Source organism: Colletotrichum costaricense (genome assembly GCF_030867565.1).
Source record: "Colletotrichum costaricense strain IMI 309622 chromosome Unknown Scaffold_4.1, whole genome shotgun sequence".
Lineage (NCBI taxonomy): Eukaryota > Fungi > Ascomycota > Sordariomycetes > Glomerellales > Glomerellaceae > Colletotrichum > Colletotrichum costaricense.
The window spans coordinates 1,991,897-2,015,333 of NW_026848233.1; the positions used below are offsets into that span (position 1 = coordinate 1,991,897).

General features: G+C 53.7%; 8 protein-coding genes across 8 annotated transcripts; 5 read left to right on the forward strand and 3 right to left on the reverse strand.

The window, feature by feature from the left end:
• Positions 1-3,987: 3,987 nt before the first annotated feature.
• On the forward strand, positions 3,988-7,074 carry CCOS01_04711 (uncharacterized protein; the record flags this gene model as incomplete). The annotated part of the gene is made up of 1 exon (XM_060452892.1): positions 3,988-7,074. The coding sequence occupies one exon, from the start codon at positions 3,988-3,990 to the stop codon at positions 7,072-7,074; it is 3,087 nt and encodes a 1,028-aa protein (XP_060316850.1).
• Positions 7,075-7,715: 641 nt separating this feature from the next.
• Positions 7,716-9,332, forward strand: CCOS01_04712 (glycoprotease; the record flags this gene model as incomplete). Its single annotated transcript, XM_060452893.1, has 1 exon — positions 7,716-9,332. The coding sequence occupies one exon, from the start codon at positions 7,716-7,718 to the stop codon at positions 9,330-9,332; it is 1,617 nt and encodes a 538-aa protein (XP_060316851.1).
• Positions 9,333-9,750: 418 nt separating this feature from the next.
• On the reverse strand, positions 9,751-10,691 carry CCOS01_04713 (proteasome component PRE2; the record flags this gene model as incomplete). The annotated part of the gene is made up of 2 exons (XM_060452894.1): positions 9,751-10,497; positions 10,551-10,691. The coding sequence occupies 2 exons, from the start codon at positions 10,689-10,691 to the stop codon at positions 9,751-9,753; spliced, it is 888 nt and encodes a 295-aa protein (XP_060316852.1).
• An 814-nt stretch (positions 10,692-11,505) lies between these two features.
• On the forward strand, positions 11,506-12,956 carry CCOS01_04714 (cyclin-K; the record flags this gene model as incomplete). Its single annotated transcript, XM_060452895.1, has 2 exons — positions 11,506-11,970; positions 12,117-12,956. 2 exons carry the CDS (start codon positions 11,506-11,508, stop codon positions 12,954-12,956), a joined length of 1,305 nt encoding a protein of 434 aa, XP_060316853.1.
• A 344-nt stretch (positions 12,957-13,300) lies between these two features.
• Positions 13,301-14,737, reverse strand: CCOS01_04715 (dihydrouridine synthase; the record flags this gene model as incomplete). The annotated part of the gene is made up of 5 exons (XM_060452896.1): positions 13,301-13,940; positions 14,004-14,328; positions 14,390-14,492; positions 14,562-14,625; positions 14,694-14,737. 5 exons carry the CDS (start codon positions 14,735-14,737, stop codon positions 13,301-13,303), a joined length of 1,176 nt encoding a protein of 391 aa, XP_060316854.1.
• Positions 14,738-15,182: 445 nt separating this feature from the next.
• Positions 15,183-17,101, forward strand: CCOS01_04716 (phosphoribosylaminoimidazole carboxylase; the record flags this gene model as incomplete). Its single annotated transcript, XM_060452897.1, has 3 exons — positions 15,183-16,020; positions 16,071-16,724; positions 16,779-17,101. The coding sequence occupies 3 exons, from the start codon at positions 15,183-15,185 to the stop codon at positions 17,099-17,101; spliced, it is 1,815 nt and encodes a 604-aa protein (XP_060316855.1).
• A 2,624-nt stretch (positions 17,102-19,725) lies between these two features.
• CCOS01_04717 (uncharacterized protein) lies at positions 19,726-20,312 on the forward strand (the record flags this gene model as incomplete). Its single annotated transcript, XM_060452898.1, has 2 exons — positions 19,726-20,129; positions 20,210-20,312. 2 exons carry the CDS (start codon positions 19,726-19,728, stop codon positions 20,310-20,312), a joined length of 507 nt encoding a protein of 168 aa, XP_060316856.1.
• Positions 20,313-20,906: 594 nt separating this feature from the next.
• CCOS01_04718 (succinate dehydrogenase) lies at positions 20,907-23,042 on the reverse strand (the record flags this gene model as incomplete). Its single annotated transcript, XM_060452899.1, has 4 exons — positions 20,907-21,126; positions 21,182-22,405; positions 22,476-22,918; positions 22,998-23,042. 4 exons carry the CDS (start codon positions 23,040-23,042, stop codon positions 20,907-20,909), a joined length of 1,932 nt encoding a protein of 643 aa, XP_060316857.1.
• Positions 23,043-23,437: the final 395 nt, after the last annotated feature.

The window sequence follows — 23,437 nt, forward strand, 5'->3', positions numbered from 1 at the left end:
ACGTAGACGTGTGCGAATAGGTGTACCACGGGCCGGACTGGGAGTTGAGGAAAAGGACGGGAGGATGATGCAGGACAAGACGTACCTGGAATTGGCGCAAGACCAGGCTGCTGGCCGTGGACTCCCAGGAATTGGGGAGAGCCACGGTCGCCTGGGCCGTCAACGTTGACTGCAAGACCGCCAGATGCAGAGGAGCGGCGTCGATGATGTGAACGTGCTGGCCTGCGATCGCTGAAGGACGAAGAGGCGGCGAATTGCTGTGATTGATCCAGGATGAAAGATTATCGAGGGTTGTGACCAGATGGCACTTTACGAGCCGTCTGGTTACAACGCGATAGCCAAGAAGAAGTATTCGCTAAAGGTGTTGGGGAAGGGGGTCGATGTATCCGAAAAAGGGGGTCCCCTCTCTCTCTTCGGAATAGGCAGAATGGCTTCTGGTGGTTCGTGGAATTCAGGGTGAGGCTGTACAGGTAACCCAGCCAGGGGAAGGTGTTTTGCTGCGTGGGCAGGGCAGGTCGATACAGGACCTGGTTGGTAAGGTAGAAGCTCGGAGGATTATGGACGGCAGACAGCCAGAGCCTAGGTGTTAGGAATTGGTGGCTCGGTTCGGTGGTGCTTCTCCCGTAGTAGTGTCGATGCGACGGGGACAGGTGTACGGAGTAGACAGACAGATAGAAAAGTGTTAGGGAGGAGGGCGAAGTGGAGGAGAGTCGTCTTCCGGCTGGGTCACTTTTTTTTTTCGCGAGGGTGTTCCTTCGCCGCGCTGGTGGCTGCAGCAGGAAAGAGAGACCGGGAATTGACCGCCTGCTGCCACTGGCGTGGGGTGGAAAGGGAGGGGAAGAGCACGCGGAGACAGGATTACCACAGTACGTGAAGGTACCTAGGTAGGGGGCAGGGATGATTGCTGACGGATGACAACTGAGCCAAATGAAGCAGAAGCTGTGGAGGCCGACAATGGAATTCCGAATCTCACAGGCAAATATGAGTAAGATATTGGCAGAGGGGAATGTTTGATTCGTAAGATTCAAGAAAGGGCCGTTTCCCTTTTGTGCGACTATTTGTTGATTTCCTCCTTTGATCGTCTCGTATCTGCAAAGGGAATGGGCTGGGCTCAAGCTGGGCAATAATACCTGAAGGGAGGCCGTCCATCCCGGTTGGCCACCGTCCAGTCCATCCCGCCGTCAGTCTCTCTTCTAAAAAAGGGCGCTTAATTTTGTATTGCTAACCCCTTCTCGCCCGTAGTCCAGTATAGATGCAGAAATCTGGTGCGTCTAATCTTTTTTCAGATGGAACGTCTTTGCTGGGTGCCAGGATGCCAAGGTTTCAGGGCTTCTAGCGGTCCGCTGACATTAAATCATGGGCCCTGCATTGACTCGGGTAGCTTGCACACGGCGACAACGTTCATGCCGCAGCAGTGAGACAGGTCAAGTGTACTTTGAGACTGGTTGTTTAAAGTAATAGGCTCGAAGCCTCCTCAAACTCTCTCCTCTCAATAACCCCGGACTAGCAGCAATTGACATATCAATCGTCTGAATATCGTGATAAGAACGATGTCATAATCATGGATGTTATCTGCCCAAAAAAAGAAAGAAGAAAAGAAAAGAAAAGTTTATGAATAAATCATCCTGAATTGAGTTCACCTGATACATGTACAGATTGAGCCAAGGGAGGAAAAGAATACAATCTAGGGCATTCACGAACCTGTCGCAATCGTCAGGGATACCAAATAGCTTGCTGAGGTAAGGAGGTAACAAAAAACGCTTTCTAGCCAAGACATGAACTTTAACGCATTTCAATGCGGCCCTTGAATACCTTACACAGACAGATCTCGCATGTGCTGAAATGAGATGCTAGTGGATGTCGAGTGACGCTGCTCAGCATGGCATCAAGTGGTGTACCTACCTGTCATTCAGCCCTTGAGGCGCGTCTTGCTAATTGGCAAGAATTGCACGATGTTACATCTAGTGGTTTCCGCCCCGGAACCAGACTTTCGAGCGACAAGCTGCGGTATAACAATTCTAGACCACATGATGCTTGCCATGTTTGATCCTCCCGATTGGAGATTGCGTTCAAGATCGAGTAGAGCTGTCTCTCGTCTTCCGCCTCAAGTCCAGACCAGTTTTTAAATTAACAGCGGTGTTTCGGTGACGCCAGCATTACAGCAAAGATGCCAACTCCACAGCCAGCGTCTTGTACGAATACTCCTGCCGAAACAACCGCGCCAAAGTTCATTCATATACTGGCGTTGCACGCCGTTGACGAAAGCTGTATGAATCATACACAATCCCAAGATGTTAATGCTCCTCTTTCGCCCTGCTCTTTAGTACGGCAAGGTTTTCGATTCAGAAAGCCCGAGCCCTCCCTCGTTCATTGCGAGGCAGCTAGCCGCACAGCCACTCACCCAATCAATGCTCATCGTCCACCTGCTCAGGACCTGAGACCGGATTTGTATGGCCCTGTAATTCCATCCCACAGCCATGACAAAAACCAAATCCCAAAGCTATGGTAAATGAGGGGTGACGGCTGGCGTGCAGACACGTAACTTGTAAGATAGGATGACGGGCTGGAAGGAAAACCTGTACCTCTGCCCACCAATGGCATACGTCGTGGCATCGGGAAGACGTTCCAGCCGGCGAGGCGTGATACCCGAGTTCTTGACTCGATCGCTTCCGATGCCGATGCTTTACTGCATTCCGACGCGTTGCTGGCTCGTGGAGGACTCGACAACACCTTGAGTGCTTTGGCAGGTGTGGCATATTTTGCTATGACGTCCTGTATGAGCATTCCAATTTGACAAGATCGGAATGTAGCGCGTATAGTGCGAGACTCACATTCGACACACAACGAAAAACGGGCTAGCTGAAACTTTTCGACATGGCTAGCCAGCCAGTCACTGACTTGTTCTCAACTTTGAGATATCAGCTAGAAAGTGAGCAATTCAGCTTTGGAGTTGACAAAACCCGGCCCGGGCAGCGGCATACAATTGTCTCGGGTCTCCACTTCTTCGGCAAGGTTAGGTGCGGAAAATGATCCTTTAACGGCGGCAAGCGTACGGACTCGGTGAAAGGTGAATCTACCTACACTTGTATCTGTCGGGAAATCTATTAATAAGACCAGAGTGGCGTAGGTATGAGTCTTCAGCCACACCTTGTTCAAGCCACCCACACCTACCACAACTTCCCCAAACTCACTCACTCAAACCACCCACAGTCATTTGGCTCATCGTGGTTCACTGAATGATATGATTCGGCTACGCGAGATGAGCCAACACTCTGTTCATGGATGTCCTGCATGCCGCTACATCCCGCAGAGCCGTCCTGCCCTCCATGTAACCGCGGCCAAATGAATGGCCAGCGTTGCGGTTGCCTGTGCAGGCCCGAGAGCTGGCCAGCGGCACCACGGCCAATCAGAAGCTCGAGATGCCCAACTGGGCGCCTACCTCATACTGCGAACTGCATCGTCCAGCCAAACATCGTGAGGCCTGGCCGTGACCCATGAACTCAAAGCCGCCGCGTGGTGATTTGGCCCTAGTCATATAATGAAGCTACCTGCTCCTGCCGCGCCATTGCCCTCCTGCTTGTTTCGTGTTTTCAGACGTAGTTGAACGAATCTCGGTGGGTGGCTATCCGGTTTCCCTTTTGTTGTTCATTGTGCGCCTATTCACGACTCACAGCCGAGTATTCCATGTGTGAGAGTTCGTTGTCAATCATTGTAGCACTTTCTTTGGACCTGCCGCTCTTTCCCTCTTTGCTTCCTTCCCGAAAATATCCACCAGCATCTCTTTCAAAGTCACGCCTTTGATCCAGCTTGACACCACCTCGACCAGAGAAGCCTTTCAGTGATTCGTTCATTCTTTCTCATTCAGAATTTTCTTGAGAGGCTCGAAATCTTTGCATCCTCATCGAATCAGTTTATCACTTCGGAGTCGATCTACACGCATTGTCCCTCCAAAGTTGTGTTCTGAAGTCTCGGACTTCCTACATCAACATGTCCTCCAACGGGCCCACCGTGCCTCAACGGCAGCCATACGATCACCGGCATGATATCGAGAGGGAAGACTGGGAGGAGTGGGAAGATGAAGATGTGGTCACCCCAATCATGGACGATGACCAAGAGCTCATCATGGACAAGACGGCCGCTCCCAGTCCCCTGAGACCAAACAAACCGGTTTCGACGAGATATTCACAGCCACGGTATTCAGTCCAGAAGCTGAGGCGTCTCAAGTCCCGCCAGCGGCAAAAGGCGCAGAACGCCAAAGCAGGGATCAAGGTGGTTACAGACATGGCAACGTTGCGACAGCAGCAACAGGCTCAACCGACCCGGCTTCCTGATCTCCAGCAGCCCAAGTTTGTCGATGCAGCAGCACTGAGGGCCCTTGAGGGGTCACCTAACTCCGCGTCAGTCGGCAATTGGAACTGGTTGAAGATGAAGAAGTCGGACCCAAACGCAAAGTCTCCCCAAAGCGCTGGCCGTAGCCCCCTGGAGCAGGACCTATCCCCAAACGACCGCCCGATTGTCATTGGCATCGCGTTGCCGTCAGAGATGGCCGACAGAGAAATCAGCCCCCAAACAGCCATCATTGAGACACCGCATGATCTGCCGCCGAAATATACCAACAAGCCTACCACGACGGGTAAAGCAGACACTGTCACTCCATTGACTCCCTCACAACAGAGATCTGTGTGGAGCCCAGACACACCAGATACCACCTCCCCTTTCCAGTCACCGCACCGCACTTCCAGCATTTATTCTCAAGCAACTGGTCTTGGTGTTGGTATTGGTGTTGCCCACGACGCTCCTCCTGTTCCTGCAGTGCCTTCTACCTACAAGCAACAGGAAAGAGTAGTCAGCGTGGTCCTCAAAAATAGGGATGATGAGGACGATGATGGAGGCAGCCCATGCACCTTGTTTGAGGAGGATGGGACGGCCTCGAACCGACCAAAGCCAACAAAGGTCAAGGAGGCATCGAAGAGCCCAGACAGCGCGGCAACGCAGACTCGTGGTTGGTGGGATCATATCACGACACCCTTTCTAGAGAGGAAGAGCCCTATTGTCCCACCCCAGAAGAGTGAATCACAGCCAGTCAAATCATCAGCGCATGAGGACTGGTGGAGTGAAAAGGGCGCCAGGGTCTTGGTCTCGGAAACAAAAGCCTTGCAGCCTACGGTATTCAAGCCACAAGAAGTTCAACAAGTTATTGTTCAGCGACCAGGCCTTCCAGCATCTCCAAGGCCATCACCACGCAATATAGAGGCGCCGATAGTCAGAGTTCCTACTCCGAGAAGGACCCCATCACCACTCATGGACAGACGGGATCCTTCACCCGCGTCGTCTTCTCGATCAGCTACTCCACGGCTTCAGCCCCGGTCAGAGAAAACTCAGCTTGCCGAACCCAGCCCAGCTCCTTCAGAGCAGCCGCCCCCATACTCTCCTCCTCCTCAGCAGAAGGCCGTGCGGTACCGAGCTGTCTTCCCTGCGGGCCACCCTTTGCAGGCACTTTATCCCCCGTCTCCGGGACCAATCTCGCCAGCCATCAACGGAACAATGAGTTCCCAAGGCGGCATCAACATGACCGACATACCCTTGACACCAGCGCCAAGAGGCAACAGCCCTGCTCCTGGGCAGCAAGGCCGCCTTCCAGAACGATTCGCTGGCACGTTTGTGCCGCCGGAACACTTCCTTGCAGCAGAAGGGAACGGTCATCGCGTTGAACGACAGCGTCGTCGCCACGAAAAGGAAGAAATTGCAGCTCGCAAAGCTGGAGGCTTCTGGAAAGGCCGTGGGTGCATCCCGGCGAATGGATGCTATGGTCGCAGCGGTCGTGAAGGTCGAAAGAGAAGACGTGTTTGCCTTGGCATATGCGGAGCTAGTCTTTTCCTCAGCATTCTCATCATCGTTCTTTGCGTTACCCTCATCCCGCGAAACCACGCCTCTGCACCAGTTGACAGCATCTTTCTCAACCTCACAAACTTCCCTCCGATGCCAACTGGGGTTCTCTCAGTTGTTGGCCCGGACAACACCGCCGCAGTCACCGGCTGCAGTAGCCCTTCGACTGTTTGGAGCTGCGCACTTCCCAAGGAAGAACAGGAATCTGTGGCCCCCAACCGTCCCAACCAGCCGACTTTCACCATGCAGATCCAATGGGATAACAACACGCGCAATCTCTGGAATGTGCCAAATGGTGAACCCCCTCGGCCCGGATCTACCTCTGGGAAGCGCCATTTGAACCTTGGCGGCATCGTAGCTAGGGCAAGGGCACTCATCAAAAGACAGAACCCAGTTTTCACACCCAACCCAGCCCCTCCTTCCTTTGAGGAAATGTACTTCCTCGGAAACACAACCGACGGCATTGTCTCCAGCGAGAAAGCTGGCGAACCGACTCCATTCTATCTCAGCATCCTCAAGTCCGCCAGTGAAACAGTTGGCCCCAACGCTCTGGGCAAGCGTCAGAGTTCGGGAAACTCTACTGATGACTTTGGCATCAGACTACCGGCTCCAGATCTCGAGGCAGATGGCACTGGAGCCCCCGCACAGCTCTTCCCTCATGCTGTCCAGCAGCCCGTACGGCTTTATGATCGCGGCCTCCCGACTGAGCACTACGGTTTCTACACCTACTTCAAGCGCACCATCTACCTCAAGTCCGTCACTACCCTCAACGGGACTGAGGGCGAGAGCAATGTGCCGCTCGACAAAGACGGCGGATCCCGCAGGAGCGAGGCCAAGTTCCTTGTGACGTGGTCTCAGACGCGTTTCCTCGTCCAGATCTGGACCCGCTCGGCGAACACCACGCAGCTCCTCACCACCCCCGGCACCATGCCTTACCCCGTCACGATCAAGACGGACACCCACGGCGGAGAGTCGGGCGAGAAGTTCGTGTGGCACTGGCCCGTGAATGATCGCCAGGGCATCGATACGAGTACACCGAAGCTTCTCCCTAATGATATCGGCTTTGGTGGAACGACTGTGAACCCTCGAAAGGATAAGAATGCTTCTTTTGGCGGTTTCGATGGTGGTACCGGCGGCTGCCGCTGCGAGTGGGTCAATTTTATTGCCAGGAGGGATAGTGGTAACTAAAGATGAGGAAAACTTTACAGACATTCATGATAGTTGAACGTCGGCAAGGATATAAGGGCCGACTTGTATATGAACTCGAACAGGATCTTGGAGTTGGAAACAGGGATGACATCAGCATTATTAGCATTACTACGATTGCATGGTTGGTAAACAGGAGGAAAAGGATTTCAAAAATGCATGGCAGCTAGAATCTGCACAAAATCTTAATCAATGAACTCTCCAAGATGCTTTAATCGCAAGCATAAGTACATGTGTAAGTAGATTCGCTAAAGAAGGGAATTTTCGTGCGCGATACGTCCCTAGTCTTCCATGGCAAGGGGCGGCCTCACCAACTCCAGCCACAGCAACGGCGGAAAAGAAGGAGAAAATTTCATTGAGATTCTCTTGGTTTCGTAGTAATTGAATGCCATCTAAAGGCTCAGCTCCCTCAGTAGAATAAAGAAGATTGTCTGAGGGGCTGGGGAATACACCAGGCGTTGCAGCTTGGTTTGGGAAGCGTGTAAGTCGGTGAGTCCTCGGTGAAGACAACCGATAAGATTACATGTGATAAGATAAGAGCTTCCCGAACTTCTCATCGTCGCGTTGTAGCCTTCCTCTCGCGAAGCACTTCCCGACACCTACATCCACACCATGCTCCCTCAATGCGCTGCCCTTCCCTCACTATTTTCCAAAGATGGCGCGCTCCGTCTCTTCACCTCCATCGAACCATCAACGGTAACGCAGCAATAGCCCCGGCAGCGCATGTGCGGCCGACACCCTTTCGACAGCAAAACCAGCTCCAGCGCCAGCACCAGCACCGAACTCTCCTAACCCTCGCAATCGAAACATCGTGCGACGATACCTGCGTCGCCCTCCTCTCCAAAGACCCCGGTCCCCTGGGTCGCGCGACCCTCCACTTTCACCGCAAAATCACATCCGACAGCACGGCCTACGGCGGCGTCTACCCGCCCGTCGCCCTACGCTCCCACGACGCATCGCTCGCGCCACTCGTCGCCGAAGCCCTCTCCTCTCTGCCCCCAGCTGCCTCCGAGGAAGAAGCTCGGAATCACGATGACAGCAAGTTGATACGAGAAGGAGGGAAAGGGGGAGGTCGCTTTCTCGCAGGAGAGCTAGGGCTATCAAGCAACAACACGCTCACAGTCGCCGGCACTCGGCGCCAGAAACCCGACTTCGTGACGGTGACCCGCGGCCCCGGCATGTCCGCGAACCTCGCCTCCGGGCTCTCCACGGCGAAAGGCCTCGCGACAGCATGGCAGGTGCCCCTCCTGGCCGTGAACCACATGCAAGCCCACGCCCTCACCCCTCGCCTCGTCTCCGCGCTCGCCCGCCATGATCCGACGACATCTACAGCGTCCTCCTCCACCACCGCCTCCTCCTCTCCAACAGTCGATGTCACCGCTACTATAAAACCAGAATACCCCTTCCTCACCCTCCTAGTCTCCGGCGGCCACACCCAGCTCGTCCACTCCCGCTCCCTCACATCTCACCGCATCCTCGCCTCCTCCTCCAACATCGCCGTCGGCGACGCCCTCGACAAGGCAGCGCGCCACATCCTCCCGCCGGACATGCTAGCATCCCACGGAGACGTCATGTACGGCGCCCTCCTCGAACGCTTCGCCTTTCCCGACTCCTTTGTCCCCTCCTCTCTATCATCATCAGATCCCAAAAGCCAGCACGGTCACGACTACGAATACACCCCTCCCCTCCGCCGCGTCGACGAAATCGCGCCGTACACCGCTCCCCCACCCTACTCCTGGACTCTCCACCCTCCCCTCTCCGCCTCCCGCGCCTTATCCTACGAGTTCAATGGCCTAGGCAGCGAGGTCCGCAAAATCGCCACCTCAAAAGGCGGCTCCATGTCTCTCGACGAACGACGGATCCTCGCCCGCGCCACCATGCGCCTCCTATTCGAGCACCTGGCAACTCGCATCTTCCTCGCTCTCGCCGCCGAGCCGGAATTGAAAGATGCACTGAAAACACTCGTCGTAAGCGGCGGTGTCGCGAGCAACCGCTTCCTCATGCACGTGCTACGGAAGCTGCTCGACGTCCGCGGATTCGAGCATGTGGAGATCACGGCGCCCCCGCCAGCGTTGTGTACGGACAATGCGGCCATGATTGCATGGACCGGCATGGAAATGTACGAAGCTGGCTGGGAGAGTTCACTTTCCGTACATCCTGAGCGCAAGTGGTCGATTGACCCGTCCAGCGAAGAGGGTGGCATCCTGGGTGTCCCTGGATGGAGAAGAAGAGAACATTAAAACCTTATGATACCCCTTTTTTGGTTATAGAATCACATGTAATAACAATGTAGAAGAAGCGTGAGAATGAACTTGTATCATAATCTAGTGTACAAGTTACACAACACCTGCACTCTCCCTTGAGAGTATAGATGTCTAATGGACAACCTGACAAGCCATGCTCGATCCCGCGACTGCGCTCGATTTGCCTATCATAACCGTTCTATTCATTCCTGTGCGAGGTAGTAAAATCTTCTTGTCTCCTTGCACGTCATAGTGATAGGTGGGATATATCGCTCTGTCCCGGCAAAAGCGACACTGGAGCGAGATTCGGTCTCGGGCTTCCGCCTGGAGACTGGCTGAAAGCGGGATTCTGGAAGGAACCCCACGACACGTATGACTTCAGCGGCACCAAATCACTGTCCTTCTCCACCGACATCTAGTCCAAGTCGGCAGTGACGTTGGTGAACTCGCCCTTCTCCAGCTTCGTCTTCCAGAAAATGGGATTCGTGTCATTGAAGCCATGCTTGACCCAGCCCTCCTCCTTGACGTGGTAGAGGTTGATGAAACCACCAGAGTAGGCGTCACGGTGCGTAGCGGCAAGAATACTTCGGCTACCGAGGTCAAGAGCTTCCTGGTCGGTCAAGTCGTAGCGGTACTCAGCGTCCAAAACACCGTAGGCGAAAGTCTGACCACTACCGACACAGAAGAGGTTGCCAGGCAGACGAGTGCCGTCTGAATCGACGTAGTACAGCGCGGGGCCCTCCTCCTTCGTAACGCCGGCACACATGGTGCCCATGCTGAGACCCATGCCCTTGTATGAGTAGACGAGGTTGGCGAGAATCTTGGACGCCGCGGCGACGGAAATGCGGCGCTTGTGACGGAGTTCGTGCAGGCGGCACTGCATGCCCAACCATGCAAGCCAGTACTGACAGTCAGCGGCACCGCCGGCCATGGTGCCCAGGAGCACTGAGTTGATCTCAATGACCTTCTTCACTGTTTGCGAGGCAATCCAGTTTCCGGCAGTCGCACGGGAATCGGTGGCGACGATAATGCCGCCTTGGAATCGGAAGGCGAGGGTCGTTGTGCCGTGGGCAATCTTGATGGGGCAGTCGGGGTTGGCTCGGTCGTCTGTTGCTGCGCGGAGCCAGGAGGAGGGCTGCATTGAGGGGTTCCCCATGTCAGTCTGATGGTGCATCTCAGGTTCAAACGGAAACCCAGTTAAGAGGTTGAACTCACATGTGCGACCGGGGGCATAGCAAACTTCAATGACAGCGGCGGCGCTCCACCCAGGAGCTCAAGATCCTCCTGCTCATCGTCTCTGAAGGTGTTGTGTTGCTCGAACGCCGGGCGGCTGTACTTGGCCACAAGGCTGTCCATCTCGGCGGTCAGCGGGCGGGGGAAATTGTCGAATTAACCGGTCGATAAGGGGTAGTGAGAGTAAAGAATTATTTCTGAGCGGGCTTTCGTTGATGTTCGTGGAAGTGTTGGGCTTGGTGATGATTGGAATGGGGAATGGGGTTCTTTGACGTTGACTTGGGGAGTAGCTCAGGCAGCTCCATGCTCGCGTCACGGCCAGCTTCAGCAAGGGAAAGTGCGTACCAAGCTGATTGATGCCTTGTTGCCTGATTCGGAATGGGCAAATGCTGCTGCAGGTACGGAGACACCTCAGCACCAAGGTCCGTGTGCACCTCAAGCTTACATAAGGACCTACCTACCTCGAAGTGCGATAGCTTCCAGCGCAGGCCATGGACCGTAACGTACCTACCTTAGGTAGTAAAAGTATTTTCGATGCTTCCTGTCCTCGAAATCCGTAGGCACTCTACACAACCATGATGAATTTCTCGACATTTCTCCCCTCTTAAGGATCCCTTAAGGGTCAAGATTCGGGGATGGCTAAATCGAGCAGCTCCCCATTTACCTGACCTGAACACCTATCTATCTTCCCATCCGATGTACCTATCCACCTGCTGGCCAGGACACGCAGGGGTCTAAAGTGATCACGTGGATCTGTTGATAAGATAACGCGACTCAAACAGGGTCGAAAATCCACCTCAGCTAAACCAAGGAAAGCGATTCCGCCATCATCCAACACTGCCACTTGCGACGGCGAGCGCCATTTCACCCATGATCAGTCTCTCACATCAACTTTTACCAATCGCCGACTTGGAGGTATCACAATAATTTCGCGGCGATGGCTAGTATCGATCGCTATCGGCCTTCCAGAGAGGCCTACCAGCCTCCCACGCTCCCCCCGGGTCCGCCTCGACCAGACCGGCAATCCAGATCTCCCGGGCGTCGTCTTGATGTGCCACCTGCAGTTCCATCTCCCCCGACACACTCATCGCGGACCTCGCCGCCGCGCCCTCATTCTCAGCGAGACACGCGCTCACCCCAGCGGTCAAGGGCGCAAACACCAGGACCTCCGCCCATTCAGTGGTACTTCACCCCCGACGAGACCCTGAGCACACCGAGTATTCTAGATGGCACTTCACCGGCAGAGGAGCGCCTACGACGCGCGAAGGGTGTCAACTTCATATATCAGGCCGGAGTTCTTCTCGACTTGCCCCAAATCACCCTTTGGGTTGCAGGTGTCTTCTTCCACCGGTTCTATATGCGATACAGTATGGTTGAAGAGAAGAACGGCATCCACCACTACGTGAGACATATCTCTGCTCAATCCCCAGTCTAAATGCGTTCGTGTTGGTGTCTTATAAGTGTCAGGCACAATCCGCACTTCCCAGATCCAAACGAGGGACCCAAAAGGCTCAAGCTGAACCAATGCTGACGGAATCGGTTGAACAGAACATTGCAGCCACTGCGCTCTTTCTCGCGAATAAGACAGAAGAAAACTGTCGGAAGACAAAGGAAATCATCATCACAGTGGCGAAGGTCGCCCAAAAGAACCCCAAGCTAATGATAGATGAGATGAGCAAGGAGTACTGGCGGTGGAGAGACAGCATTCTCATGTACGAGGAGTTGATGCTGGAATACCTCACATTCGACCTCATGGTGGAGAACCCTTACCAGCGTCTATTCGAGCTTCTCGGTCAACTCGAAATAGTTCACAACAAACATCTGAGGCAGTCAGCTTGGGCGTTCTGCAGCGACGCCTGCCTTACCTCCATCCCTCTACTGCTCGAAGCACGCGACGTTGCCATCAGTGCCATTTTCTTTGCCAGTATACACACACAGCAGAAGATCGAAGATGTCAACGGCGAACCGTGGTGGAGGGCACTGAAAGGAAACGAAGACAAGTGTGCCAAGGCCATCGACATTGTCCGACAGTTCTACACTGAGAACCCGCTCCGTAAACAGAACCCGTCACTGCCATCACCAGCTTTTGACCTGGCCAATACTAGACAGCCAAGGGACCAGATGAGCCAGGATGCTCTCTCCTCTACAGCAGGCACGCCTTTTGAGCTGGATAGAGGAACGCAGAGCCCAAGAGCTAGGGCTAATGGTCGCGATGACGTCACTAATACTGAGTCTGGCTCGCAGGCCACGCTTAAGGAGCCAGAGAGAGCGAATGGCAATAACCTGGCGTCCCCAGGAAAGAGGAAGGAGCTTGACTCGGATTCCGAGGGCAGAGAACAGAAGCGGGCACGACTGTCCGATGAAGATGAAGGGGAGGTCTTGGACTAGGAGCTCTAGCCTGTAACATTGTAATAATCCCACGGACCATGGGCGTTGGAGGTCCATCGCATTTTACGGCGGGTATTCGGACAAAGGGTCGACAGGCGCAAGATGACGCTTATGTACCATAGTGGTCACTCACTTAAGGCGGCTTCAAGCGCAAGCATCTTGGTATGCGCGAGAGTCACAGCACGCTTTCACAGAGACACGGCGTTCCAAGGGTGATAGTTTGGCAGAGGTCATGGCGCAAGCGATGCTTTGCAAAGGTAGGAAATACCTTAGCAGTGATTACAATTCATAGCGAATTTATCATAAAGTCAAAAAACATCGCTGCAGATTGAGAGGGTAGTAGTTTATGGTATATGAATTGTTGAGCTACGTCTCGGCTCTCGATGAAGTCCTTCCGTCCTGCCTGTCTTGCGATTGATCGCATCATCCAAGAAATCTATCACGTCCACCATATTTTCGAGAGCAAGTAATGCTGCCCTCTCCTGTCGATTCAGCAAAGCACGCTTATCCGGCCCCATACCTGGTCCGCACATCTCGTGAAGGTGATGCTGAACGAGCTTCACTGGCATCGGGGCACGAATGACGTGGCGCATGAAGCATTCGACAGCCTCCCACGGACAAGACTCGAACCCAGCGTAAAGAGCAGGGTTTGCGAGGATACCCCGCGCAGACATGAGACCTGCCAACTTGGTGCCACTGGGGGTGAAGTCCGTATAGCCATTATGGCCGTTGATCAGTGTCGGTTCCAAAGGTTCTTCTGGTGCTTTGGATACCGTCGACAGGGGTAGCGTGGCCATGGAGAAGACATCGCCGGATAGAAGGATTGGGAGCGTGTCACCGTATTTCTCGAGGAGAATGCCAAGAGATTCGGTGTTAATAGGGGTGGTGGATGCTGTATGACGGGTACGGGGATGGATCGTCAGGAAGTCGATATTACGGTTCAGGGGGTTGCCAATGACAGTGTCGATGAAGTCCATCGTCTTCCTAGTCAGTGAAGCATGTGAGTAAGCGGAGGACGGTTCCCGAGAGGAGGTAAGGTGCACTCACCTCAAGTCCTTGTGCACACGGATCTTGACGCTGACGCTCCTCCCCTTTGGACTGTCGATATCCCGCTCCTTGCCAACGTGCCAACCGTCACTAGCCAAGCGTTGACGAGTCTCAATGACCATATCTCGTACGAGTTCACGCTGCTCCATAAGAGCGGCACCAAGAGTCTCTGCGCAAGCCCATGACTGTGGGCACCCGCAGTTGAGATCGACACCGTTGACAAAAGGGGCGGCAAGAGATGATGAGCGGGCGAGCTCGAGAGGGCTGTTTGCGCCAAATTGAACTATTGTGGGAGGCTGAACTCCACGGGTGGATATTGTGAGATCTTTGAAGAAGAGTCAGACCGTGGGAAGATACCGGAGTGAGGCGCAGGGGAGTCAACGAACCACTGTCCCGGGCAAAGTTATTGCGGTTGAACTCTTTCGACAGGATCATGGGTGTCCAGCAGAGATCGGTAGCATATTCATGAACGGTTTGACGGAAAGCGAGCTATGCGGTGATGAGTCAATGGCCTCCTTGACTGAAATACCAGATTTGAATCACCTTGCTATACCTCACCATAGGGGCTGAGACGTTCAGAAATCTATCTTGACCCTTGGCAGCATCGAATATTTTCAGGGGACTGCGTAAAGTCACATGTTGTCAGTCCCCTTGACTCATGGTGAACAAGAAGTGGAACTCAAAACCTACTGTGTTCTATCTGAAAGAGTTCCATTATAGAGGTCGGCCGCCATGGTGACAATCTGGACACCCACAAGAGTGAGTGGTATAATGCCCGAGTTGAGATGAGAGTGTGATTGAGTCGGATTAGGACTCACTCACAACGTCGAAGGCGCCTGCAGCGAAGAATTACAGAGGTTCTTAGTGGAGCAGGGGGGCCCTGTGGCATCAAACCTAGATGGGCGATCCTCACCTGTGCTGTCATAGTGGGGGTGGGGCTCTCTTGCGACGATAACGGCGGGGTGATTTTTCACCGCCTGCCCAATGGGGCAGAAACCTGTAAACTTCCTGCGTCAAAACTTTGCTCTACCCCAGCCAAGTGCTTGCATTTATGAGTCGTTTCTTCCCTCGGGAAACACTCTCTCCACCCTTCTTTTGATCTGGGCTATTGTTTCGCTCTAACTTGCTTCTCCTCGCCTCCGCACTCGCGATATTATAGTCGCAAAGTCGATCCTCACAATGGTCAAGAAGCCCGTCATCGGCCTCCTTGGAGGTGGCCAGTTGGGCCGAATGTTGTGCGAGGCCGCGGGGCCCCTCGGCATCGATATCGCGATCCTGGACGAGGCCAATTGTCCTGCGAAGCAAGCTAACCAAAACAGCCGGCACGTCACCGGTTCCTTCAAGGACCCGGCCAAGATCAGAGAATTGGCTGCCATGTGTGACGTCCTCACTGTCGAGATCGAGCACGTTAATACTGAGGTTCTCGAGGAGATTGCGACCCGCGGTGTTATCACTGCTCCAGGCACCGTCAAGAAAGTACCCTGTCACCCCCATTGGCAGACTCTGCGTCTGATCCAGGACAAGTACTTGCAAAAAGAGCACTTCGCCAAGGGTGGTCTCCCCATTGCCCCTCAGATGGCCATTGAATCCGGCCCTGCTATGCCTGAGAGCCTCACGGCTGCTTACAGGGCATTCCAATTCCCATTCATGCTGAAGGCGAGAAAGGGTTCCTATGACGGCCGTGGTAACTTCAAGGTTAGGGGCCCGGAGGACTATGAGGAGGCTATTCGGACGATGGGCAAGCTCTCACTCTACGCTGAGAAGTGGGTACCTTTCGAGATGGAGCTCGCCGTCATGGTTGTGCGAACTGAGGATGAGGACGGCGAGTTGAGAAAGGTTCACACTTACCCGGCTGTCGAAACTATCCACGAGGAGAGTATCTGCACCAAGGTGTACTACCCACCTCGCCAAGTCAGTGCGGATGTATGTGAGAAGGCACGCCAGGTGGCTGGGGATGTTATCAAGACGGTGAAGGGCAGAGGTGTCTTCGCTGTTGAGATGTTCCTGCTCAAGGACGGTCAGTTAGCAGAGACTACAAGACTCGAGGATCAACTAACTTGATGATAGGCACAATCACCGTCAACGAGGTTGCTCCTCGTCCCCACAACTCGGGCCACTGGACTATTGAGGGTGTGCCCTACATGTCGCAGTACAAGGCGCAGCTCCACTCCATCTTGGACATGCTCCCGCGATCTATCAAGTTGCAGCCTCGCGTCTCCGGCGCTCTGATGCTCAACATTCTCGGCGGTGCGCGTGAAGACTCCCACGAAGAGTTGGTCGACCTGACCACATCCTTATACGATGACAACATGGATGTGTTCCTCCACCTCTATGGCAAATCGTCCAAGCCTGGCCGCAAGATTGGACACATCACCGTGACGACTCACTCTGCCAACTCCAGCTTGGAGAGGCTAGCAGCGCCTCTGATTAATGAGGTGAACTACATGCGCGAAGCGCGACTTGATGCTGCCTCAGACCAACTTCGTCTGCAAGAGTCTCCTGCCAAGAAGACTAGCTCCCGCAACGCCGATAAGCCCTTGGTTGTTGTCACCATGGGTTCTGACTCAGACCTCAAGGTCTTGAAGGGTGCCTTCGAGATTCTTGAGCATTTCGAGGTTCCCTATGACCTTGACATCACTTCTGCTCACCGTACGCCCCATCGTATGGTTGAACTTGGAAAGACCGCCGCGCAGCGTGGCATCAAGGTCTTGATCGCAGCTGGTAAGTCTACATATGTCGATCGACCCTTTGGAGACATTACTAACATCACCAAAGCCGGCGGTGCTGCCCATCTCCCAGGCATGCTGGCATCCGAGACAACTGTGCCAGTGATTGGCGTGCCCGTCAAGGCCACTCATCTTGACGGCCACGACAGCTTGCTGAGCATCGTGCAAATGCCCCGCGGTTGCCCCGTGGCAACGGTCGGTATCAACAACTCCACCAACGCTGCCCTCCTCGCTGTCAAGATTCTCGGGTCGTCCAGCCTCGAGTACCAGCAAAAGATGGCTCAGTACATGAGCAACATGTCCCGGGAAGTTGAGCACAAGGCTTCTGAGCTGCAGAGTAAAGGATGGAAGGCGTACCTCGAGAACCAATGAGGGAAAATGAAGAGATTTTATTAGCATGTGTGGAACTTCATTCCACGTTTGGGCAGCATTGATTGATACCAGCAAAGGCGTACATAGGAAAGTTAGAAAATAACAAATAAGGGGCGGTCACTACAATATCATAAATGCTTGGTTTCCGGGATAATGTTTCGCTGCCGTACTGCCACCTTGGCTGGTGTGAGAAAGAGTTGTTTCGTCAAACGATTTCCGGGGAGATGCATAAGGACTTGCGGTTGAGACATGGCCCAGCGTTGGGAAGACGGCGTGGGTTACCGCTTGAAACAGGACCCGGGGTAATGTGAGCCTACACCTTGAACCCTGAGAGAATCGCCTGCCGGTTGTTCCGGAGTGCAAATGACTTCTTACTTTGTAGACACCACTATATTGTCTTCTAGGTCTGATAATGATGATTGGCATGACTGGCGGGGCATATATCACTTTCTTGCAGGAGTTAGATATCGAAAGGAATGGCCAGAAACACTAGGATACACTTCTTCCCACTCGGGGGGGGGGGGGGGGGTAAAGGTTTCAGTCTCAAAATCAATGATCTTATCGATGATCGCCGGGTTCCAATAACGGAACTTGCTGGAGACGGCCTCGTTCGTGTGGCTCGCAGTCAATTATCATGCCCCAGCACGCCTGGTACATGCAATATGAGAAGGAGCTATCTCAATCAAACGTGGTGATCACTAACTGTCTGACTTCTATCAAGGAAGGAACCTCAAAGTACATCAGAGCACTGCGTATGTGGCAAGGACAAAAAGGCAAAAGCGAGGTAACTATGATATACGACAGGAGCCTGCCATGGCTTATGTCTCAGTGCGACGGGTGTGATCTCTCCCCGCGTTCCGACCAACGTATGTCCTTGACTTGGACAACATAAGGGGAGGACAAGTGGCCAAGCTGGACAGGAAGAAGGGGTCGATAGACTTCTTGGGCAATACCTCTTTACATCAAAGGAAGAAGTGATCGGCCGCATGCTCGGTGCTATTCATAGCTTTTGCACGTTGCGAGGCTTGGTGCCCGCTTCTCGATCCCGGGATGGACATCCCTCGCAAAATACGAGATGACCTCCCTTCGAACAACTGTCTAACCTATCGCCTGATTGAGGCCATCAGCTTTTACTACCAAGCGGTGAGCAAAATCTCTCACAGCATGTTACAGCAAGCTGCCTGGAACATACCTGCGGTGACAATCCTCCAAACGGCGGAAGGGGTTTGTGGTGGCCTCTCAAACCATGTTTGTCGGTTCCACACTCCTGAGAGCATCGCAGACACTTTGCAGCTTGGGTTTTCCGTGGATATCCAAGACGAACCTGTCGAGGATTCTAGTAAATGACTTCGGGAAATGTCCCGGCCGGGCCAATACCTGCTCTAATACTACTCGCTTAGGGTCCTGCTCGCCACATGGCGCATCTCGCAGCAGACGGCCTGATGCATCGCCCTGATCTTTTTGATCCGAAGGACCGGATGCGACTTGGGAAGTGAGTTAGAGATCACCGGTCCAAATCTATCCGCGGAGACCGTTCGCTGACAAGGTGGTCCAGATCGACGCCGTCCTGAGACAAGCGCCTTGGCAGGAATATGATAATCTGGGGCCTCGACAGGTACTGCCTTGACGTCGGCTCGCACCGGTAACTTCTCTTGATAATTAGGCACTGTAGAGCTATCGAGAGTTTCTGCAGATTGATCTAGACGACATCGAGAACATCACCACTATTTCTATGTGTAAGTCTACTTATGAAGGCCCAAGCTTGTTTATTGTGGGAGAAGACTTCATTCTTCACCAAGGACATGATCGATAAGAATGTATACCTACCACAGCCCGCAGAAAACCGTTTTCTGTCCGATTCCGTCGCTCGCACATCTTTCTCAAGCTGAAGGGTATCACGAACAAAGGTCGTGTGTCTGTATAACCTTATGGGACCCCGCAATCCTGTCCATTCATCCCTTTGATCCTCGGGAGCGAAAACCTGCTAACCTTCTTGCGGCACTGTGGATGGAATTCGAGCTGTTCGAAAACAGCCTGAAGAGTAAGACATCGACTTCACCGTCGATCCTAGATCACCAGACAGCCGTCCATTATGGACTACACCTTGCGGCTTGGTCCTGCGGCGCGCACTATGTCGCCAATTCTGAACCGGATGCGCTCATCATCCATTCATCGCAGCCCTGGGATGATCTGCACTCGGGTCTAGCATATCTCTTCCTCTCTTGGCAATCACACCAAGAAGGCCGAGGTCACCACCAATTCGAGGCTATCGTGGAATGAACTACCAAACTGGGGCTGCGTCTGCTGAGGCTGGGCAGGGCGAACCAAGCTCGCCTGCGGCCGAGAGAATCACAAACCTACATGTGCTAGTGCCCGTCTTCCCGTCTTGGTAGCTACCCTTATGACGGAGATCGGAGAGCTCGCCGACCCGTACAACCTCGAGGCAAACTTGGGAACATATATAGCAACCTTGATGTCCAGCTTCATCAGAGAATTTGCTACTGTGCAACTTTCATCACCCACTTGACAACTGCCCCTCTGTATCTCAAGCTACACCACACCGCAACCGCAGAGATTTCGATCATCTTCATCACCAAAGGTCACCACGCAACCAAATAGTCAACATGCTCTCCAACAACATCTTCACAATACTAGCCATCGTCGGCCTATCAGCCGCCCAGATCCAAGTCCCGCCCTCCAACGCCGCCGACTGCCCGCGAACCATGTGTCTCGACGGCATCAATCCAGAATGCGGAATCCGATGGGGCGGCTGCTACGACATGTGCCAGCCGCAGATGAAGCCCACCATGCCGCCTTGCAAATCCACGCTGAGCAAGTCGACAATCTCGAAGACATTCAAGCCCTCCTTCACTAGGCCAACCCGGCCCAGCCTGCCGCCCACGCGCAGCCCGACAATCACTCGGGCACCGCCCAGCTTGACTACTTTACCTACGACGGCGGTCGACAACTGCAGCACGCGTAGCGTGTGTGTTGATTACATTAACGAGTGCGGACAGTGGTATGGCGGGTAAGTTTGCTTCTTCGCTTCTAATGCCTCACATATTAGTACAGCGTATCATGTTTGCTGACTTTGCCGTAAAAATGTAGATGCCACGCCGACTGCAAGCCCTGGCCGTCGTACTCCAAGCCTTTGTGCACACCCACGTCCAGCTTGAGTGTTGACCCGTCCACGTTACCAACCGATTACTGAGGGCGCTCGCCGACGCCACAAAGTTCATGAATGGGATGAAAGAATTAGGAAGCGATTGAGACAAACGTTTGATGATCCTGTATAATGAATAGATGATATCCTTCATACATTACATATTAGCAACCTGGTTTCAGCAAGGGTACTTCAGTTTCTTACGCGATGATACAGTCGCTGGAGCCACGACATCGACGACATCCCTAAACTTGTACTCAGTTTCTCTGTGCCTCACAATTAATCGATAACTCAATCAACTTCGATAGAGCGCCAAGGACACAGAGAATAGGCTGCCCGAGTGTAGTCTTTGAACAAAATGAATTTCTCCTCCTACTTTACACGTTTTTAACTCCAGAGCCAAAGCCCAAAAGCCTGCGGTGTATGCACCAGCCCTAATAGCCTGATTCCAAAGGGTCCAGGTAGCGATATCCCCCACGCGGCTCACCCACGATCATTAACTAAATTGTTGTCGTGGTATTACGATTGCCTTTGATATTGCCTTCCGCCACTCTCTGGCCCTCCCATCGTCTTCGTCTTCCTTTCCCCTCGCATAACCGAATTTCCTACCAACACCCGACACCGGTTCTAATCATAACAGGTTTAGTACACACGCTTGAAGGGAGGAACAGCCTTGCACTCGTTCTCGTCCAGAGTGTTGGCAATAACGCCACGGTAGCCGAGGTCGACCTTGCCGTGGGGGTTCTTTTGGAAAGAGAGGGTGTGCTTCATCCAGTTGACGTCGTCACGGTCCGGGAAGTCCTCGCGGGCGTGGGCACCACGAGACTCCTTGCGAGCGGCGGCGGAAGTGGCAGTTTGGGAACTATTCGTCGTTAGTTAACGTCCCCATGAAAGGAGCAGTATTAAAGGGAACTTACGCGCAGGTCAACAGGTTGCGGAGCTCAAGAGTCTCAACCAAGTCAGAGTTCCAGATCATGCTCTTGTCCTTGATGGAAACGTCGGGGAACTGAGCGTCAATCTCCGTCATCTTGCGGACACCCTCGTCCAGAGACTCCTGTGTTCTGAAAACGCTGACCTCAGTCTGCATAGCCTTCTGCATAGACAGACGAACGTCGGAGGTGGTTCTGCTACCCTCGCGCGTGCGAACGTCATCCAGAGTCTCAATGGCCTCAGCACCAGCATCAGCAGCCAGAGGCTTGTGCTTGGTACCAGGAGTAAACTTGTCACGGATGGTGTGGGAAACGGCACGGCCGAAGACGACCAAGTCGAGGAGAGAGTTGGCACCCAGACGGTTGGCACCGTGGACAGAGACACAGGCGGCCTCACCGCAGGCGAACAGACCAGGGACGACCTTGTCGTTACCAGACTCGTCAACAGTGATGACCTCACCGGTGTACTTGGTAGGAATACCACCCATGTTGTAGTGGACGGTGGGCAGAACAGGAATAGGCTGGGTGCGAACGTCGACACCAGCGAAAATGCCGGCGGTCTCGGAGATACCGGGCAGACGCTCGTGAAGAACCTCAGCGGGAAGATGGCTGAGCTGGAGGAAAATGTGATCCTTCTCCTCGCCAACACCACGTCCCTCGCGGATCTCCATGGTCATGGACCGGGAGACGACGTCACGGGAAGCAAGATCCTTAGCGGTGGGGGCGTAACGCTCCATGAAGCGCTCACCCTCGGAGTTCAGAAGGTAACCACCCTCACCGCGGGCTCCCTCAGTGATCAAGCAGCCAGCGCCGTAGATACCAGTGGGATGGAACTGAACGAACTCCAAGTCCTGGTTAGGCAGACCAGCACGAGCAACCATGGCCATACCGTCACCAGTGCAGGTGTGGGCAGATGTGCAAGAGAAGTAGGCACGTCCGTATCCGCCGGTGGCCAAGACGGTGTGGTTAGCAAGGAAACGGTGCAAAGTGCCGTCCTCCTGGTTGTAGGCGACGACACCGCGGCACTCTCCATCCTGCATAATCAGATCGAGAGCGAAGAATTCGATGAAGTAGTTGGTGTTGTGACGGAGAGACTGTCCGTAAAGAGTGTGGAGAAGAGCGTGACCAGTACGATCCTCAGCAGCGCAGCATCTGTAAGCCTGTCCACCCTTGCCGAACTTCTGAGACTGACCACCGAATGCACGCTGGTAACTGTGAAGCGAGATATATTAGCATCTGTCTGTATCCAAGGTGTTTCTGGGCCTTCTTTTCTTCGACTCACATCTTGCCATCCTCAGTTCTTGAGAAGGGGCATCCGTAATTCTCAAGCTCCACGATGGAGGCAGGCGCCTCACGGGTCATGTAGTGAATAGCATCCTGGTCACCGAGCCAATCTGAACCCTTGACGGTATCGTACATGTGCCATCTCCAGTCGTCCTCATGCATGTTTCCGAGGGCGGCGTTGATGCCACCCTGAGCGGCGACAGTGTGACTTCTGGTAGGGAAAAGCTTTGAGATACAGGCAGTGTTGAAGCCAGCCTCTGCGAGGCCGAAGGCAGCACGAAGACCAGCACCACCGGCACCGACAACAATGGCGTCGTACTCATGGTCGACGACGGGGTACTTGCTGGAAAGGTAGGGTGAAGCCTCCTTTGCGCGGAGGTGCTGGTTAGCGTAAATCCGCGCGGCGGATCTGGTCGTGGAGAATGCGCGCGCCTGCGAGAACTGAGATTGCCAAGTATTAGTTCTACTGTTCAAGCCGAGGCCGTATTTAAACGCAGGACGGATCAAAGGAGCGACGTACAGCAGGCTTAGCAGCAAACCTCCTCAACGCCATTGATGAGGCCATGATTGATGTGTACACTATCTTGCAGTATCAGTATGCGTTTCGGTCGCGGCTGTATGTTCTATCTAGAATTGCGGGAGGCGAAGGGGGCGAGGTGATGATGGCCGAAGATGTTGGGTTGAAAGCCGCTCGTGTGTAACCGGGTGGATGGATAGATCGGTACTGACCGTTATCGGAAGACGGAAGAGAGGAGAGGTCAAGCCTAGAATTGCAAAGTTAACAAATTGGTAACAGAGGTACCTGGAATTTGAGATACTCACCGTCGAATTGAACTGGTCTCCAAAACGAGGTGCGGTCTCTGAGTGATGAATAGACCTCCAACCAGTGTATGGAGAAAAGTACGGAACAAACCACGGCAAACCTCGCACACGTCTTCTGCAATAAGTCAGCTCGGCACC